The 21,003-nt window shown below is 37.3% G+C and overlaps 1 protein-coding gene across 5 annotated transcripts in view; it reads right to left on the minus strand.

Moving 5' to 3' along the window:
* Window positions 1-821: 821 nt before the first annotated feature.
* The window catches only part of SPAG6 (sperm associated antigen 6), a 35,320-nt gene continuing 15,138 nt past the window's right edge, over window positions 822-21,003 (minus strand). For 3 of the 5 annotated variants that reach the window (XM_071735057.1, XM_071735058.1, XM_071735062.1), the window contains 7 exons: window positions 15,869-16,074; window positions 14,802-14,975; window positions 12,801-12,953; window positions 10,264-10,455; window positions 8,953-9,069; window positions 5,957-6,102; window positions 822-3,752 (listed from right to left, as the gene is read on the minus strand). In XM_071735057.1, the coding sequence (XP_071591158.1) occupies window positions 3,686-3,752; window positions 5,957-6,102; window positions 8,953-9,069; window positions 10,264-10,455; window positions 12,801-12,953; window positions 14,802-14,975; window positions 15,869-16,074 (1,055 nt within the window). In that variant the 3' untranslated portion in view covers window positions 822-3,685. The remainder of the gene's footprint in view (window positions 3,753-5,956; window positions 6,103-8,952; window positions 9,070-10,263; window positions 10,456-12,800; window positions 12,954-14,801; window positions 14,976-15,868; window positions 16,075-21,003) is intronic. The other 2 variants (XM_071735060.1, XM_071735059.1) reach the window with 2 other exon arrangements.

The raw sequence follows: 21,003 nt of genomic DNA on the forward strand, positions 1-21,003 counted from the left end.
CAGCCTCCATGCTTTGTTTTGGCCCAACTAATTTACAACCCCCTATACCAAACCAAGAACAGTGAGGATCTACCCACACTCCATACACTTCCCAACTACAGTAACTTTATGCTTTCCTTCACAAAATGAGATTCATTTATTCCTTCAACAGTTCCATTCAGTTTCTTCAACATTTTATTCATTTGTTTGTTAGGTGCAGATCTCCAGCACATTGATCACTTCAGATGAGACAAAGCAATCCCTTGGTAAATCCCTCTGGAAATGCAGAACATATTATATGTACAGGAGTTGAACTCCTTGAATTTTCCCTTTTCAGATCCTCTTGGTTTCCAGTCATTCAGATAAAGAATAGAGCTTTTGTAGGCCAGTTAATCCATCCACTGAATGAAATATGGTAAAGTTTTACACATCCACATGTTCTTTGAAGGCCCTGGTTTACATCTGTAGATGTAATAATAGCTGTAGTAATGTAGACAAAAATCATGACTCTGACCCCCAGAGAAGATCTTTAAAGACTTGGGTTGAAAAGTCCCAGTGCTACAGTCAAAGGAACTGGCAAAATGATTTAAGGGTTGTCTCCACTTACATTTATTTCTGCCAAAGCACTGGCTTAATTTTCTTTGTGTGTCTTAATAAGCAAGCTCTGTGAGGACTCTTGCTTGAAATGTTTGTAAGCTCAGAAGCAGTCACTGTTGAGTGGTAAGCTGAGACAAACATCCAAATGTGGTGTCAGGCTTAAACTGCTGCAAACTGAGCCTGTTCTTCATCTTCTCTAGTATCACAGTCACAAACTAGCATGAAAACAGCATTTACACAATTAATTAAAATGCAAATCTACATTTTATTCTATGAAATTAAGACAAATTATACACACTTGAAGCCTGCCAGAGTAGCAATTACTAACATTAATACACTTTTAGATGATGACTTCAGCCGAATGAGAGGATGACATAGAAACACTGTACACCAGAGCTTGTGAAACACTACAGGAAAGCAAGTGATGTAAAGCCTAAAATACAAATTAGAGATTATTCTGCTACAAAGGGCTAAATCTGCCTTGTGCAGATGTGTACCCACAGGGAAGCCTCCAACCACAAGGTGTACACAGAATTCAGGGAAGCAGCCTGCCAGCCAAGGAGCACTGAAGGGGTCACCAAGTATATGGGTAGGATTTTGCACTGCCACAGTCTAATGGGATGTGGCATCATCCAGGAGAATCCTGTAACACAAGGCCAACCAACCACTGGCCTAAGACAGAACTGCCTAGCTTGTGGAAAGATGTATTTATGCTAGGTCTGATTTAGATTGTGCTCTGCACAATCAGATAGCTTTGAAGGTTTGCCTTGTGCAATCATTTCCTTTGTCAGGAACCAGAAAAAGACTGTGAAAAGACTGTGAACAAATTGTTTAGGCATTGAAATTTAACCCTGTGGAATCCTTACAGTGTAGCACAGTGTGACACAGCAGGAGCACATTTGTCAGAGGACTGAAGCCTCTTTGCTCTCTCTGCACAAAACATATACATTAGCATTGTGTGCTGTGGGTGTGCTCCTGAGCACATGATGCAGCCATGGGTATGCAGCTCCATGCCTACCCTGCCTCCCATCTGCACTGCAACTGCATGCAGCCTGCTGCAACATTTCTGTTCTGTTACAGAAAATAAAGGCTTCAAGACTGCCTGGAAGTCCTTCTGTTATGTTTTCTTTTAGTGATTGTACAAGATTTGATTTTTAAATAATCGTAATGCGTGTGAGAAAATAATTGAGTATTACAACAACCTTTTTAGCAGGCCTAATGTTTTCCACTAGTGTCCTAGCATTAATAAACACCAAAAATGAAAAGGCATTTGGTAGAAGCTAGTCTGTTCCAAGACTTTTCACTCTGATGTGGGCTAAGGAAAGAACCCAGCTGGTGTGGTTTCTATAACAGCATTCATGACACCAACAGTTTCCATCTCAGTAAAGCTCCATAAAGCAAGGTACCATGCACTCCCTGCTCTTCCTGAAGAGTGGAGTCTTGGAGTAACAAGTATCTCACAGCAGGAGCACAGCCCTCAGCAGAATTAAACCTTATCACAAGGTAGCCCGTCAATGTTTTTGTGAACTGTTGAAAAATATGCTGACAAGAATAAAAGAAAATAGTCATTTGGAATTTGGCAGAGAAAAGCCACTCTAAATCATTTCCAACTGCAATAAGACTTTACTCCAGTTTTATGAGTAATAGAAGAGACTATCCCTGTTTTATAAACTCATTCAGTTAATATGTTTAAGAAAGTAGACAAGTTTCTCTCCTGCAGGGGTTTTCAAATATTGTCTTTCCTTATGGCTGCTAGTATTTCAATATCCCATTTCAGAAACACTGTTTATTACCCCTTGGAAAAAAAAAAACAAAAAACAAAAACAAAAAAAAAAAACCCACTACCACAAATCAAACAAAAAATGCTGCATCCAAGGAAAAGAAAAATGGCTAGAAGATCAAAAAATGGTGAACGACAGTTATAATTAGTGAATAATAAAGGGTTGTATGCTGCTCCCTGCTGCTACACTACACCATAGGAATAAGCAGAATGTAAAAGTCTCTTCACTCTACATAAGAAGGCAAAAATATTTCCAGGATGTTCAACAGACAGGCAAGACCTCATACCTCAAATAACCTCAACACTGATGTGATCTGCAACTTCAAGACTAAGTTCCAAGTGTGTTTCAATTAATTTCTGCAGCAATTTCAGCTCTTCAAGAAAATACAAAGATCAGCCTCAGTCCCATCACTCAAATTAATGAGACTCAAGTATCCTCAGGTTTCCTCTGAACATGCTCAGAACTTTGCTAACAGCATTCCTGCAGCCAAGCAATTCTTCTCTCTTCTGAGACACACAGATTTGCTGCTGACCCAAACGGAGCCAAAGATCCCAGAGTCTTTCCCTTTGTGGCCATGGAAGTACCAAGGTCACTCCATTCTTTCCAAGAAGAAAAATAATGCATACACCAAGCAGTGGATTGCTCCTTACCCCTTACCTCCACAGTGAATCCTGCCCTGATTATGAGGATTTTCTAGATGATGTATTACCCACCATGCCACCACAAGACCACCACACTGCCACATGATGCAGCATTCAGCCCCTTTATCATCATCATATGAGTTTATTTCTTTTCTAGCAGCTGTTAACATGTTTGGAGATGCAAAATCACAACACTTTCTGAAAGGTAACGGTAGGAGATATTTTGATGCAGAATGGATTCCATTATTAGAAAAAGCACAGGGGTCAGTTTTCCCCCCCTCATCAAGCTTGGCAAGTTCTAAACAATATGCAAAGGCAAAAGGGGAAAATGGTTACAGTACGGAGAAGGCTAGAATTTGAATGAGATTATAACAAACATTTCTTGTGGAAGGAAAAGGAAATGACTGATTCTAAAAAAGCTTCTGTGATAAATCATCACCCCTGCATCAAATTCAATTCATATATGTTGCAATATCTGGTAGTAATATTAGATAAATCGAAAGGAACAAAAACTTAGCAATAAACAAGTTTATAAGGAACAAAATATAGCTCACTGGATTGCTGAGCTCTTTCAGTAGTTCAAACAGTAGAAGGAGATTTCAGAATCAGACGAGTTTCAACAGCTGTATTTGTATTACAGTCATAGAGGAATAAATGTGAAATACAGCTCTAATAAAAAAATGAAGTTTATAAAACTGGTTGGTAATTTTCCACCCTTTCCAGAAGTATCTCAGAATATCCAGGGGAATAATACCTGAAAGAGAAATATTTTGTTTGTGCATTAGACTACAAGACATATTCTGTGCTCAGTAATGAATCACAATTTGTTTCCCTATTGATTGGGAAACAAATCCTAGCATTAAACACTGGTCAATGAATTATACAGTTATTCCCCTGCAATGTTGTAAGAGCCTGCTTTTCAACTTATGTTACCATTTATACTTGGAAGTCAGGTTTTCAAAAACATGTTTAGCTTCTCTTAGGGCATGCAGGTAAGTGACGAGTTTCTAGATAGCCTCAGCAGCTCCAAGCAGTGTCTTTACTGTGCACTGTAGATGTTAACTTCTTTTGCAACTATGGCCTTTAATTAAAAAAGCAGGAGTTTACATGGAACCATAGGCTGCCAGACAACAATAGTCTACTGCTATTTGTCAGACACAAGCCCACACCACAGAGCTAATGTGAAGTCTGCATCAATGCAAGAGACATTGATTCTGGAACACACAAAAAAAATTATCACAATGACCTTCTGTCTCTAATGCCAACTCAAGGACAGAGATTATCCAAAAGGTTTTCATTAGATTAGGACTCTGTGGTGCCATTATTGTCCTGCTGTCATTCGTTGGGTTTCCACAATGGGACAACTACATGCTTCCAATATGCAAGTATCACCAAAGCTGCATTTAGCCCTTATTTTTTAGGTTAAGAGTATCTGAAATGTATTACTGTGTTATTCTAAAAAAATACATCTAAGCACATTTCTGGTTTTGTGGGCATGTATATTGTCATCTCTGAGCCTTAGAAACTTTAACTGTAAAGAAAGAAGAACATACTTCCATGTAACACATGCCTAAAATGTATTCAAGTAGAAACCCCCAATGTTTTCACACTGAAGAAAGATCCATTTACCTTGTTGATTTTAATTTTCTGGATGACTTCTGCATAATGTAACTTTTTAAAAAACTCATAGTAGTTCTCTGATTGTATAGCTAACTTTTCAATGCATTATTATATTCAGTCTGCAAAGAGCCTAAAATAACAGGTCTCCAGGACAAATCCAGAGCTGTAGTCTATTATAGCAGCTGTGCCTCAGGCAGCACAACCAGCATCAGGCAGTAGGACAAAGAGTAAAACAGGAGATGCTCAAAGGGGCCCTTTTCTTTATTACAACCCAGCCTACATGAGTAACCTTGTTTCATTTACAGGGAAAAAAACAAGCCATAACAAAAAAACATTAATTATATCCAGAAAAGTACAGGCAAATGTTCTTTTTCCCTCTGAAGTATTACATTAAGAATGAAGTTTCTATATGATTTTGCTTTTACCCATTTGACAGCCACTGGCTTTCCCTTGTGGAGACAAGCAGGGCTTCATTTTGCATAACTTAGTTTGTAGCTACCCTTAGCTGAAGAACTCTGTTGCTATAATTAAAATTGATGATGCAGATTTTCAGAGCCTGTAGAGGGAGTGCACGAGTATAGCATCCTTTTGATGTGTTGATGGAGTGAAGGGCTGGTAAATGGATATCTAGAATTTAGGAGGGCATTTCTCTCATTATTACAATTTAGAATGGTGACATTTTGACTGTAAGCTATTTAATAGTGTTTCTGTATTCATTAAGGGCAAAGTTCAACTTGGTGCAGACAGCTGGTGTATGGTCCTTTTATATAACACTTAAGCCTCATGATGAGGCTGGGGGAGGAAGGGCAGCTGTGGGCAGAGCAACTGTGCAGGAGAATCACTGGACCCTCTGCACATCAGAGGAAGTTTCAAAGGCACCTATGAACACACCAGTTCAGACAGGCTCTTAGGGAAGTCAAGGATGCAATCAAAGATTCACCAGTATTTGTATTTTGGAGTCTGAGTAATCCATAAATAAGTTACTACTTAAACTTCCCACAGACATCCATTAATATGAGAGCAGTTACACTGAAGCCTCAGAGTCAGTCTGGGTAGTGAAGCCCTGACTTTTCTTCCCAGTTTCCTGCAGGAACCTGATTACCTGAGCTTCATTTATGGACAAAGGAATTTGATTCTAGAAACAAAAAAGAGAAAGTGTTCAAAAGTATATGTTTAACAGTTGTGTTACCATTGGGGGCAGCTAGCCAAATAGTTTGCTATTAAAAACTGAATTAATGTAGAAGTTAAATTAATATTTTAAGACCTTGCTGTGTGTTGTTCCTGTAAAAAACCTAACAGTATTACAAGGATGAATTTCTTAAATTTCATTTTCCTTACCTTACTATTTCCTCTGGATAGCAACTGTTAATAATGTTGATATATTCTTGAAGAACTGACCCAGGTTCTGCTTTTATTTCTTGAACCTTTTTAAGTCCACCACTTGTTACAAAGAGACGACGTGCTTGACTGTCATGTGGTAACACCTACATACAGAAAAGTACATTAAAAAAAAAAAAAAAAGAATATATTCTTTTAAAGGAATCTCTAAGGTTCTAGGTTTTAAAATTGCCTGTTTCTAATTCAGAGGACAAATAAAATTGGAACTTCAGAGGTAAAACATCAGTAATGACTACTGCATTTTAACACCCAGTTGTACAGCAATAAATCATAAACCAGCCCTCTATGGCTAGAACTTGTGCTTGAACATATAACATATATAAAAATAATGAATTTAATATTTATCTTTACATAAATAGTATTTCTTGAATTATTCCTATGGAGACAACAAGGTTGTGAAGGCAAAATAGATAACAAAAACGGAACACTAACATGGAATAACAACAGCATCTGTTCCACTTATACCAAGTTATTCAGGTCTTTTACATCAATTCCCATAGTTTAATTGTAGAGCAAAATTTTATACCATTATAACAGTCCAGTTTAAATTAGTGCATGGAAACAATACTGAGAATTGTTGCAAGTGGATAATGCAGCCTTGAAGCATTACATGCTACTATTAAATTCCGAGATATTAAAATCTTACAACACACTGTGTAGCCATGGAAGCCTTTTACAAACACGCATCCACACACACAAAGCAAAAATGTGAAGTTTCTGCAGCCAAAGGGGATGGGAGGCAGAAATGATCAGACAATACATTCTGCACTCCCTGAGTGATGCCAATATGCAGCTCTGTCCAGAGGATGGAAGAGAGACAGAGGGGGAGGGAGGAAGGGAGGGAGGGAAAGACAGAGGGAGGGAGGTGGGGGCTGGGCCAGTCGAGAGAGAATGACAGCATGTAGTCCATAGGCCCACAGGGCTGCAACAATATTAAGAAAGAAAAAAAAGAAAAAAAAGAAAAAAAAGAAAAAAAAGAGAAAAAAAAAAAAAAAAAAAGAAAAAAATAAAAAGAAAAAAAAAAAGGATAAAGAGAGATAATGCAAGATGTCAGCTGCATCTACAATAAAACCAGATGGATTTAAAACCAACTCTGAGTAACATAGTAAGAGGGCAAAAGAAAGCATTTTGTAAGCCTTCATACTGGTCAGACAAATCAAGCCATACATTTAGCTGTTTCTCATTACAAAACAAGAGCCTCGAAGAAGAAAAGGATTGCCTGAAAGATGAAGGTAAAGAAGGATGAGATTTCTGCCATGCATATAGGCAAAGAGCCTTCATTTCTCTGCTCCCTCGAGGCTGTACAAAATCGACAGGTAAAGAAACAACAGGGGAGCATAGAGGCTTCTCCCTATGATACACCGCATAAAAGTGTCAGAAATAACTGGGATAATTTTGTTGTGTGAAATGAAAAGAGGGCTGTGTCCACGTATCTCCCACAGCAAGAACTGCCAAGGAGGAACTAGCAAAGAGACAGGATATGGCCCTTCCCCTGCCTTCCTCCTCCACACTGTGACTCCCAGGCTGGATAAGGCAGCAGAAAACTCTCCTGGAAGGGGCCCTGAAGACAGACAGCACCTCTGAGACACAATCCCTTCCCCCAGTCCAAACAGAGGCAGCAGAGAATTGCACAGACCCTTAAAATGATAATGCTAAAATGACACAGTGCAGCACCAAGAATGGATAACATCCCACTCTGAAACACAGCTCAGAAATAAGGCTTTTACTGTGCTATAAATAAGCCCACAGTAATAATACACCACAGGTCTAAGAATAGGAAATTCCCAAGCTATGGTACAGGAGAGAAAACTGCTTTTACTGCAGAGAACTTAATTTTAAATGTATACTTCAGAAGAGGAAATGCCAGACAAGTATAGCTTTTTAAATGCAATGTAGGAGAAGACAAACAAATCCAAACAAAACATCAGCTGATATGAAGGGTAAAAAAACCACTGCAACAGCAAACATTCAAATCTTTACAGTGTGCAACCAATTACTATGCACTCAGCCCATTAATAGCTCCAGTCAGCACACAGAAGCAAAAGGCATTGGATTCTGTGCACATCTCCAGTCTTTGTACAGACTTAGCAAGACAGGACACACCTCAGTGTGGCAATGTAATCAGGATTCTGCACTACAAACAGTAGTGCTTCCAGATCTGTGATAATCAGAATTGAATATCAAGAGCATTTTGCTTGGCCATTTCCAGAAAGAACACCTCATGAAGAGATGCTGGTACCCCCTGCTAACAGATCACAATGCAGCACGTTGCACAAATCATAGTCTGTAGTCTGTAGTCAAGCAGAAGCTGGTGAACATTGCAGATACTGGAAATCTCCTGATTAGTTGGCAATTACTTAAATAATTGGAAATATTTTATTAAATTGTATCACTTTTTACATGCTGTGCTCAAATCAACAATGTAATTAACAACAGTTTCATATTTTGAGAGGGATGAGATAAGATTTGGGATTTTTACACTTAGTAAATTGAGACTGCATATTAATAAGGATAAAAGCAGTGAAGTCCTTATGCTCCAGATTATTGTAAAATACCTGACTTAAGGCACTCCTGTACAAACTGCTTGTACTTTATCTAAAACAGATGTGACTGGGATTTATGTGATTCATTGGCTCAGTGAAAGTATTTGCTCGTCAGTTAATATTCCAGTTAATCTCAAGAGGCAAGGAAGAGAAACCACCTTGCTTATAAGAAGCTCTTTTCTCAGTCTTAAGGTGAATTACAGCAGGTTACAGATGAAACAGTTTCCAGATTTCTCAGACAAAAGAACAGGATGCTCCAAACTGTTTCTGCAGGGGATTCTTGAGAATCCTGAAAAAACAACTAAGACTCTAGAGAAACTTCATCTTTGGAAAGATAACTTCCTTGCTAAATGGAAAACAGCACATTACTCATCATATAGAGCCTTTTCTTACCTTACTAAACTGCCCAATGATGTGTTTCATAATATTGAGAGGGGCATCATGCAGCAATGGTTCAAGTGCAGGAAGGTACACGCATTTCTGAAGGATGCTCTTTAAGGCTTTTTTAGTCTATTGAAATGCAAAATAAAATTTCTGTAGTAAGATACCAATGAAAACATCAAGAATTCATGTTATATATCACTGAACTCTGATCAAAAAAACAAATTGATCAGAATTCTCAAAGAGGGTTTTCTGAATAAAAACTACTATATCTCTCAGGTCACTTAATGAAGAATCAATTTTCTACTTAAATTTATTAAACCTCAAAAAGTTACAGTGCATCATATTCTTATTACGTTATCTATGGCCGAAGTAATGGCAATTTCCCTTTGACTACAATGGAAGCAGGAGTAGAACCTTTAAGTAAATTGAAGTACTGTAATATAATAAGAAAGCTAAAGCAAAACACATTTTAAAAGATTGCATTTTAGAAGTGGCTTACTGGGAGAGTCTGCTGCTCTGGGATAGCACAGTGCACTCACAACCTTCTGGGCAGGGAGGGAAAGGGTGAGGGAAAAAGTTGTATTTCAGTGCTTGGTTTCTGAAAACAGGCTCAATGTTGCTACAAGTGGTAATGACCTTCTTGGGTAGGGTTATAGGTACAGCCAATTTGGCCTTGGTATTTTGGTGACCACTGAAAACAACTATACAAAAGTCATTCTACAGATCTGGAATGTTACACTTCACTGGAATGTACAGAAGCAACGGGACAACATGGGACACCACAGCTTGTCATCTTATACTCTTCAATTGTGTCACTTACTGTAACTTAAAAATACACTTTACCAAACTGCAACTCTACTAGTTCTTGCATAAGGAAGGCCCTAATCATGAACAGCTGCAAGTTTTCAAGAACAGAGCTTTGAGTATTTGGTTAAAGCTTTATAATAATATTTAAAATGTAAGCAAACCTACTACAAGGACTATAATATTTTGTACAAGAGCTTATAATTTTAAGAAAAGGTAGATAATTAGAAACCAGTCACTCAAAAGAAATTATAGCATTTATGGGTATATGCAACTCTGATCTAAATTGCAAAAAAAGTGAGGGATTAGACTGCTGTGATTTGGTATCCACCATGTGCACACCCACTGGAACCAGCCAGTCCTATAAATGACACACGACCTTTGGGCACCCTACACTCAGGAAATCTGTGATTCAAGGGACACCAATAAAAGCATATACCACTTAGTAGTTTTACATACTTATATGGCTTGGTTACAAGAAATATATCAATCTGCAAATACTAAAAATATACTTGCTTTTATTTGAAGATCTTCTGAACTGTGTGTGTCCATATACATAGCAAGCAGTGTGGGTAGTACATTTGTTACTGCAACAGCACGTGCATGCTCAGGAGTATGTCTTCCAATCTGTCCCAAGGCCCAAGCAGCTGCTGCCTTAATATGATCTTCATCTTCTTCTATCAAGCAGGCACAGAGTGGTGGTATTCCCTGTCATGTTAATCAAAAGCAAAACCTTTATGAATCTACATTAGGGAGGGACAACTTGAAACTGATACTGATTGTTAGAAAATGTTTCTCTATTTATGCTCTTTTAAAATAAGATGTAAGAGAATGCATGCTAGTGGTGTCATATTTTTGCAACACCATGACTAGCAAAAATTGGGAAGAAATCTAGTTAAAGAAAGAGGAAAAAAGATTCAATGTTCTAAGTCAGAAGGCAGTTTGAGCTAATACACCAATTTAAGAGATGACAGGGACACATGACAGAATTCACACTGTAGTAAAAGCTTCTGTTTTGTCAGATTGAAAATAAAAGAATTTGAGTGTTTATGGATTTATGAAAGCCTTTTGTGACCAGAAGGGCTCAATTGTTGTAGGGTTTTTTTAACCCACAACATTAAATTTCAACTTATCTCAAATCTCTCTTGTTGACTCAAGACTGACATCTCAACTCTTCTTGAATCCCCGAGTCCATGTTCAGCTCATACTTCCAGAAAAGTTTCAACTCTTGATTTGGAGACATCAAGAGATGGAAAATATCTGGCTCACATTAAGCTGTTCTCCTGGTTCATGATTATACTCTTTATCAGGTCTCCACAGGATTACTGGTATTTTATGCCATGATACCTCAAAAAGAAACATTTCATGCTGTCTTAGGTAAGGCAAAGCTACTTAAACTCTAACTAGAAAACCTTTTTCTCCAACCCATGGATAATTTCTTAGCCTTTTCTGCACATTTCTTGTTGTTTGTTTGCTTTGTTTTTTTTCCAAATAGACAAGGAAATTATAGGCACTAGTACTACAGACAAATTGATTTCTCTTTTCCAATAATGCTTCATGTTCCACGCTTTAATACCACAAAGGACTGTATTGTTTTGTTTTTTTTTCCACTCCACTGCAACAGAAGACCACAATTAAGTGTTTGTCCAGTATGTTCCCCAAAATAATTTTGAATAATTCATCCTTTCCAGGACACAGTACTGCAGAATGAAGCAACCACTTTACATCATAACATCACAGATGTGTGCCTGCGTGTGCTTATGCCATGGTGCATCTCTTTCAAATGGTTCTACTTTACCAAGCCATGTCCTAAGCCCTATGCACTGCTCAACAAGCTTAGTTTGCCCTGAAGCAATTTTTTTTAATTGGTTTTGTGTCTCTTTTGTGGATCATTCATTAAAATATTGAATTTCATAAGAGTGCACAGATCCCTACAAGATCTCTCAGTGCACTCCCACTCAGTCATGGTAGTAATCTATATTACTCTTAAAAAAATTACCACTTAGGTGGTTCTTCATGGACTTAATCCTGGATTAATCCTACTTAACATCAAGCATTCAATAGCAGGACCATGTTTGCTCTAAGCATCCCAGAAAGTGGAGAGCTGGAGGAACATCCAGAGAAGAAGGGCCTTCAGAGAGGGAAAGGAGAAACTGTCTGTAGTTATCAAATGCAGAGGAGCATTCTTTTGTTCACTCTTACCTTCATTGCATACTTCTTGATGTTATGTCGTAGCAATTTCCTTTTTTTTTTAACTGGCATTTCTGCTAGAAGACATTTCTGTTCCTTTGTTTTTATTGTTTCACTGTTTTCAGTCATACAGTATATTTTAAATCACTGACATAGTGTGAAAGTGGGTCAATAATGCTCAGTGAAATTACTTCCTTCCTGCAGTCATTAGTTGGCATTATTCACATCAGAATACTATGTCAGGCACTGATTTCACCTACAGCAAATATTGCACATTCTTTCCCTTCTATATAACTGCCCAGCAGAATTTATTTAAACCTGAAAATGTATAGTTTATTTCATTTGAAATGTCACTTGCACAACTGAATCAAACCATACTACATTAGAAACTGAGGTCTTTTTTAAGTTTGAAGATTTGTTGAGAACCTCTCAACTACCTCTAGAGCAGTCTTGCAAAGTCATGCTTGTGAAACAAAGAATGTGGCATTAAACATTCTTGTTTCAAAAAGGATTTTGGTGTAGCCACAAATATTCATTTTAAGAGGAGCCAGATCATAGAAATTCATTGACTTACTTTCTGTACCCATGCTATTGCAACATAGAACAATTATGTACTGCAATACAAATAGATGTTCACAAACTAATCCAGGACATTTTATAAAAGGCTCAACTTCATAAAGACACATTGATCAGGTTGTCACATAATTTCAGCCACAGCAAGCAGTGGTATTAGGAGAAAGTGCATTCGTCAACAGCAAGTATATAATTCTGTCACAAAATACATTCTCTGTCTATGTTAATTTGTCTCTCTTTCTCAGAATACCACTGAAGAATTATAGGAAGACAACAAAGTGATAGCTAACCTTGGAGATAATCACTGCCATTGACAGGTTCTCCGAATGAGCTGCTACGTAACCAAGCACCATGATGCTGGGCAGTCTGACAGTCCCTCTGCAGCTGCCAATACAATCAATCACAGCAGCAACTCCACCTGAATTTACAATAAGCTGTGAAAGCTGGAAAGAGAAACAGAAGAGATTAGATACTGTGAAGTATCAGCAGGCATAAAGCACTATGTTAGAAAAGTCTTTAAATGTATTGCTCCTGATTTACAAAATAATTCTGGAATCTGAGCAATGTATCACAGACTGTGGGACACTAACTGCAGCATGAAGTTTTCAGGAATGAAGCTGCTTTGCTACTCTGTTTTTGATTGACTTCAACGTAAGGAAATTGGGACTCTGAATTCTTAATGCTGCATAGCATGGAATAACATATTCTCAACACCATTAGTATACACCAAAGAATCATGGAAATGACAGCCTAATACATGAATGCCCTCAAAGATGCGCCTGCAGCCAGATATTCTGTAATACTTCTTCCCACTCATTCCAAAGCCAACATTTTATGTTCTATGCAGGGAAATGTCTGCTCATCCTCTCACCTGAATTCTAGAGAACCTCTGCAGCATTTTTATGGATTGGACTTCTTTGTGGAGTCCCCTACTGAGGCATGAAGCCAAAAACAACTGACACAGATGAGCAAAACTGACACAGAACTCCTGCACAGACACAGTCCCTGCTGCTGTGACCCTCGGGCACCACTGCAAGTCCCCAGGATCCCAAACTTCACATGAATTTTACTGAACATGCAGACAGAAAGCTGAGATATGAAAGCCACAATGCTCACATGACTGACACACCCACCTCCTCTAAAAATACTGTTTTCTGACCTGTGCTGCAACTCGTGTTGCTTGAACAGACTTACTTAGAGATGGACAGAGATTAGTGTCACTCTAAAGTCGAATGTAGGATGTTACTTTCCCCAGGGAAGATACTCTACTTCTCCTTTGGAGAGCTGCTGGAATGGTCAATTCCCCTTGCATGGAGGATCCTGTGCTAGAAGCACTCCTGACTCTACCTGCAGTCTTGAGCTTGGCCTCTGGCTCTTGACTTCAGTGCCCCCTTTTGATCGTGAGAATGTCCTCACTTTTTTGAGAAAGCATTGCTCATGAGGTGCAGAGAGAAAGCAGGAAGGGTGACAAGACTGTGACCTTTAATCACCAACAGCTTAGAGACCAGCAGGAGGAAGACACAGCACAATATTCCTGTTTAAACACTTCTGAATTGTTAAGCGTGGATCATGATTGAGAAATGGCTGCACTCAACATCAGTATGTTCCACAAATACATTGCTTGTATTTCACTCCAGAGTCTTATTTCAAACCTTTTAATTATCTCTGTGGTCTGAGAGATTAACACAGTTATGATTATTTTGGTTTCCTATTCATTTTTTATTGACTTTGCCAAACATCCCCACCTTTCTGCATCAGTTATTGGCAAAAACACTGCAAATGTTGAGACTCAAAAATTCAAGCTAACAAAATAAACTACCATCAGTATCATAGTAACTAAGAGAACTTTTGACCTTCACTGTCATTGAGAAAATATTTAAAATATTATCCCAGCACCCCAGAATACTTTTTAAAAGACACAAACCGTCTATTATTGTTTTAGGATGACCTTGTAATTTATTAGTTTGCATCATGACTTCTGTGAGGCTTTTCTCATGATATTTTTAATATCTAAGACTGACAATACTCTCAGCCTAGAACTGTCTTTCCATGCAGGTATCATGAGGAATGAAGTAGCTAGATATACATTATATGATTCCCAGTTTCCTAACCCAATTCATATTCAATACACATCTCATAATATCAGCAAGCATTTCCATATTTTTCCAATGAACATGCCAAACAGCTATTTGCCCTCCCTTTCGAAAAGCAAATGACAGAATAATCCTGTATTTTATTTAAAGTGTAAAATCTAATGATATGACCTTGTATTTGCATTTTCAAGGTTTTACCTCAGGCGAATGCTTTGCTATCTCTCTAATTAAAGTTGCACCATTTTTCTTGACATATTCATCTGAATCCTTCAGGCATGTGAGCACAACTGGGAAAATTTCTGCTTCAACCACCAACTCTGCAAGATCCACTGAATGCTTTGCTATTTGGCTTAGAGCTGACAGCACCTGACGCTAGTAAATAAAAATTGTTATAAAATCAATAGTATACAAACATCTCACAACACAAACTCCCCCTGCACACAAAAATCTATTGCATCAAGGAAAACAAAGCAGGATAGGGAAAACAATTACAGCTATTTTACAATTCACTGAGTCAATTCATGCACGAATATAATGGCACAGAACATTCGCTGGGTCCTGAATAAAAGTTTCTCCTTTGTTTTATCCCATTCAAATTTTCTATGTATTAAAAAAAAAAAAAAGAAAACAATATATACCATTTAAAACTGTAATTTAAAATCTAGTGGAAACTGTAGAAAGTATCTTTATTTTCACAAGATTGGTCTGTCAGACCTTAGATTAAAAATTTTATCTATTTTTTTGAAGTGGCGTTTTTATGTTGCCTTCTATTTCTGTTAGAGTAAGACTGAAAAAATATATCAAGAAATACTTGTCTGATAAACTCCAGTGATTAAACATTTTACAATGGCTATTCACATCAGATGGTACATTCTAAAATACAATAATACATTTAATATTAACAGTTTTGTAGCATATTCTTAAGCATATTCATATGCTAAACCTTTTTTATAACTGAATTGTGCAAACTTGATACATTAAAAATATCTGTTGCATTCTTCACATAGTACATAATTAAAAAAAATTTTAAAAACCCAATGAAAATCACACTATTCACTTTAAAGATTAGTTCCTCACAGAGCAGCAGTTTTTGCCCAGTAGCTAAATCTGTGAATATGTTCTGAACTCTTTATCACTATATACTTGCATTTTGTTAATGCCCAAAACAAGAGTTTCCTGAATAAATACGCACATCAGTGTCTTTGATTCAGTATCGAGTAATGATTGGTATAATGGAGATTTTAAAAAATAATTTTTAAATGTACCTTCAGTTTAGCATCAGGGTTCAGGATCATCTGAGCTAAGTGAGCGATAGCTCCTGCATCCACTACTGTCTGGGCTAACTCTGGAGAATGCTTTGAAATATCACTGAGAGTTGAAGCAGCAATCCTTTTCAAAGCAATTTCTGGCTCCTGGATACAGAGCACTAAAAGAGGAACAGCTCCCGAATCCACCACAGCTTGTGACAGTTCTGTAGGTCCAAGGAAAGTAATTAAGTGAGTATGGGTGACTGACCCTTGTGCAAGCCATTTTTCACCCTGACAGATACAGCAAAGGAAAAAGGGGAGGGTGTAGTTCACTGTCTCGACATCTGCATTTCAAATCAGCCCTCCTGGTTTCATAAACCGTGTGGACCAATCCACAACTGAAAAGAATGCAGGTCAATAGATGGACCCCCATTTACATGCACACATTTGAGGTAGATTAGGCTGAAATGGTTTGTTATTCTGTTTTCTTTTTCTTTTTTTAAAGTAAGCAGATGTCAGCTGTTTAAACCCTGGCTATTCTGCACTGATCAATAGGAGAGCATTTTATGCATGGCTAACAACAACACAGAAAGCCAAAGTACCAAAATTTTACCAACCACCTAATTAGAGAGCATTTTACCCTCTCTAAATGATAAGCAGATATTAGCATAGATCAAGTGCCAAAACCAGAAATACAAAAACCATACATGAAAGATCTACCTTAAATAAAAGACTGGGAAAATGGAAGTTGCTGATCAAAAGTAAGCTTTTCTCCCATAGATGGGACAAGACAGAATTTATACTTTAATGACATGAAAATGTTATCATACACAATTAGACAAATGGGAAATATCATCAGTGGGATATTGTGTGCCTGAGATTGGTACAATATTCTTAACTAACTGCACCTGAAATTAAAAAGAAAGCAAAAAATCTGAGCGTATGATTAGCTGACATGGACAAAAATTACACTGTTAGAAATTCATTAGCTCTCTCCATGTACACAGCATCAGTCACAGTCCTAAAATAAGAATCACTCGATATCAGAAGGAAAAATTATATTACAACCAAGCTGTGCTATTTTAAAATAATGTTGAAAAGGTAGTAAAAATTGTGGAGGATTTAATAATCTATTAGGTTCTTCATTCAGTTTTGCTACACCTTATTATGCATATTCATTATTATCTTTAACATTTATCTTGAGTTACAGTACCATGGCAACATATGGCTGTTGTATTTCAAGAGTCTAACTTAGCTTTTGATTTATAGCCCATCAATAAAGAGATTTTCATACTAAGAAAAATATAATATACTTCATTAAATATACATAGACTAATAAAGTTTTTTCATGAAATCCGTAAGTCATGTCATCATTATATTGTTAATATCCAAATAATGTTCCTGACCAGATTTGTTTTCAATTACTGAGTAATAGCCACGCACTCCAATGCATGTGATAAACCAAATATTTACACTGTATGTTATTTTATTATATAATATTTTTAATAGAGTATAAATATTGCCTCACAAAATTATAATAAATAATGCAGTACATTTCAAACTAATGCAAAACTAACCCTTCAGGTTTCATTTTCCAAGTTACAATTTGGCTGAAAAAGTAGAGTGTGCATCCTCCAAATACATACAAATCAGAAGTTTTTAACAAAAATAAATACTATATCTTCAGTCTTACAAATCTGAAAGTAAATGTTCCTGAAACACATCTGAAAACACACCTAAAAACTAGCCAATCAATATAAGGGGTATAAACTACATTCAGCTTTTCATGGAAAAGTCATACTTGATTAATTCAAATTGTATTTTGATGCTGCATACTGACCAAGTTGAATACATCACAAACTACTGACCAACAATTCAGTTTGATCCATCCAACTGTGCCTCACAAGCATCTTCAGAACAACCCACTGCCTACAGTCAGCTAGAAGGTGCTAATATCTAGAAAATCATGTCAAGAGGGAGAGGATTCTACTAGAAGAATGGGTTTCTTTGATGCCTTATAAGCTGAAATCATGAAGTTCAAGAAGGGAGAGAAAGAGCAATACTTTAAGGCCACAGCTATGCCCAGACATGAAAAGGTAACCATAAAAGTTATTTTAAAGGGGCAAATGAAATTGCATTCAATAAAGATCAGCTCTTGCTGCTAGAAGCCTGATATCATTTAAATACTAATGGTTACTGTTGGTCATGGTTAATTAAATGGTTGGTCTTCCAGTGATGTTTATAAGGTTCATGGCTAATAACTTACCACATGGAGGGCTGGACCATGTGTCAAAAGACAGACAAGCAGTAAATGGACTGCCAGAAAAACAGGAAAGCTGAGGCAGGGACAAAAGAAAATATAGGTCTTCCCATCACATTCCACTGCAAACTCAGCCAAAACCTATGATTCTAAGTATTAATGATTCTATAATTATTATTATTCCTTTTTTTTCTCAAAAAACATTTTAAATTTAGATTACACACAAAAGGATTCATGAAACTTTGCTATCCAAAACAGAATACAGACAGAAGTGAAAAAAAATTAAAGCTGAGAAAGAGTTAAAGGAGAAAATACAGTTGTCAAGAAATTTTTAAACACAAATATGCAGTCAAATAAACCAACAGAGATGGAATAAATTTAAAAAAGACTTTTCTGAACACTCTGCCAATACTACATTATTAGAGCAAAGACAAGACCAATAGATGAAAAGGAGGAAGTCAGAAGAGAAAAGCTAATTTATGAACCTCATATAATTCCACAGAAAGTTAAGAAAACCCTGGGCTTCAAACTTCAGCCTGGGTACAGCCCTAGGAACCTGTCCAACTACATGCTGAGAAAGTAGGACATCTCCTTACATGAGTTAAAGCAGGACGTGTATTCTACACACGCTCAGAGCAGAGAACTAAGAATCAAAACCCAACATAAAATAGTTTGTTTTGTTCAGAACAATATGAGGAATATTGTAACAAATGGAGATACTGCAGAAATGAAGACAGACTGACATGGAAGTAGAGACTTTGGAGTTTGAGGTATCACCGGTTCAACTAGAAGCTGGACTGACTTGTCTCAATACAAAAGCACTCATCAGGGACTAAGAAATTAATTCAAAGTAAGTTGAGGCCAAGTCATGAGTTTATTTGACCAGGAAGACAGCAAAGTCAACGAAGAGGAGTCAATAAGATCCTGACTATATACCCACTGCAATCAATGGGAAGTCTTACAGGATTAATCGAAACTGGTTTAAGGTGTTACCAGAAAAACATTAATCTGTTGCCAATACCAGTATGGATAAGAAAAAAGATGAGGAAGGAAAGATGAAGGTGAGAAAGTTAATGTTCAGGTAGTCTCCAGGGAAGGAAAATCAGCTCTGAACAAATGCCATGTTCACACAGTGGAGCTGCAGCAAGACCTTCTTTGCTTGAAATCAAATGCAAGTTTCAGTACGGACGAAAGTTCTCAAACAGCCCCTGCTGTGGTGGCAGGTGTATCCACAGGAAATAGGTTTTGACCAAAACAACCACCAATACTGTATTTTTCTGAGGGCTTCATATCATGTAATGGCCACATAGGAAGACTCTAATCCCCATGGGCAGTCCAAAGACTGCACTTCAAAATCACAGGTTTGTGCAGACCAGTATGAGCACAGTGCTAAAGACTTCACTGAAACCAGTGGGAACACCTTTCATCAAGACATGGAGGGAGGTCACTAATTATGGGGCAAGATTAGATCCTGGAATAAAACAAAGTTACTGCTCGACTCAAATCACTGAAGAGCTGAGAAACCTGGTCTAACTTTGTAGCTTCCTTGAGCAGGAAGCTGGACTAAGACCTCCCAAGATCCCTTTGAAGCTGAGCTATCCTATGATCCTAAGAGTACCACTGTATGGCAGAAAATCAGTATAACCCCACTTCCAGCAATATCCCTTAGCATAAATAATATTGTTTATTTTTGTTTACCTACAAATTTGCAGTGTGCTGAAGCAGGTAAGAGATGTAGGCAAAGCAAATGGAAAGCTGAGTTATTTGCATATCTCAAACATATGAATTTTGCATTTAAAAGTAACTGAATATGGCACAAGTAAAAATTTACAAAAAAGTCTTCATGGACCTGGTGGTATTTTGGTAGTATTTGAAACACTTTTATACTTCTTTTCAAACACAAGCAGTAGAAATAATGAATGGCAAAATTACAACACAGTGGTCTGTATTCTTTGGAGTAAGATCCTAAAATTCATCTCAGAGGGATGTTCAAGAAAGAGCAAAACTCCAAAAGCTGTTCTAAATTTTGGAATCTGACCTGGCAAGATTTATAGTTTCTTGAAATGCCATGAAACATCTGTCTTGACCTAAAATCTCACAGATTTTCTGGAGACATCTGTTCACAGAAGAACAGCATTTTAAGAGATTGATGTATGAAGACAGTAGGGAACTTAATAACCAGAGAATGTTTTTATTTAAAAAAAAAAAAAAAAAAAAAAAAAAAAAAAAAAAAAAAAAAAGTCTTGAGTTCTCAAAATTAAAGTCTTTTTCATAGGAACATGCACTGCGGTTCCTAGAGAGCAGCTTTACCAGGTCATGGATAGAATTGCTGATTAAAAGCAGAGAGACGCTCCAACTGCAAAGAGTTATCACTGGATGCTGGGAGCCTTTGCTTGCACTCAGACAGAGATTCACATCCTGCCTAAGACACATCAGGACTTTAATCTGTCTCCCACAGATATCCCAGACATAAACACTCATTATTGAATTTTTCTTGCTTGGGCAAATAAGCCTCCCTACCTCTGTCTTTTCAGAGGGAAAAAAAAAAAATCTTGTCTTAATGATGTCCCAGTTTGGCACTGAAATGATTTTTGAAACTGAAAAACTTTTTGTGGGTGGGGAAAACCATTTCACACCCAATGCTATTTTTAGAGTTTATGCTGCCATATGTGTCCACAGACAATGACAGAAAACCATAACTGCCAGATTTTGTCAACACAAGCAGGTGAATCTAATCCAGAATTTCTTGAACAATAAACACCAGATGTTGATAAGTTGTTGTCCATCTATCTGTGTGTCCCATCTCCAACAATATCCTGTTGCAAAGGCATGCTCGTAGGAGTATAAAAAACATAAGCATGGAGTGATCTTTCTGCAGTGTAACTCCTCTACT

This window comes from Heliangelus exortis, chromosome 2 (assembly GCF_036169615.1).
Source record: "Heliangelus exortis chromosome 2, bHelExo1.hap1, whole genome shotgun sequence".
NCBI classification, from domain to species: domain Eukaryota; kingdom Metazoa; phylum Chordata; class Aves; order Apodiformes; family Trochilidae; genus Heliangelus; species Heliangelus exortis.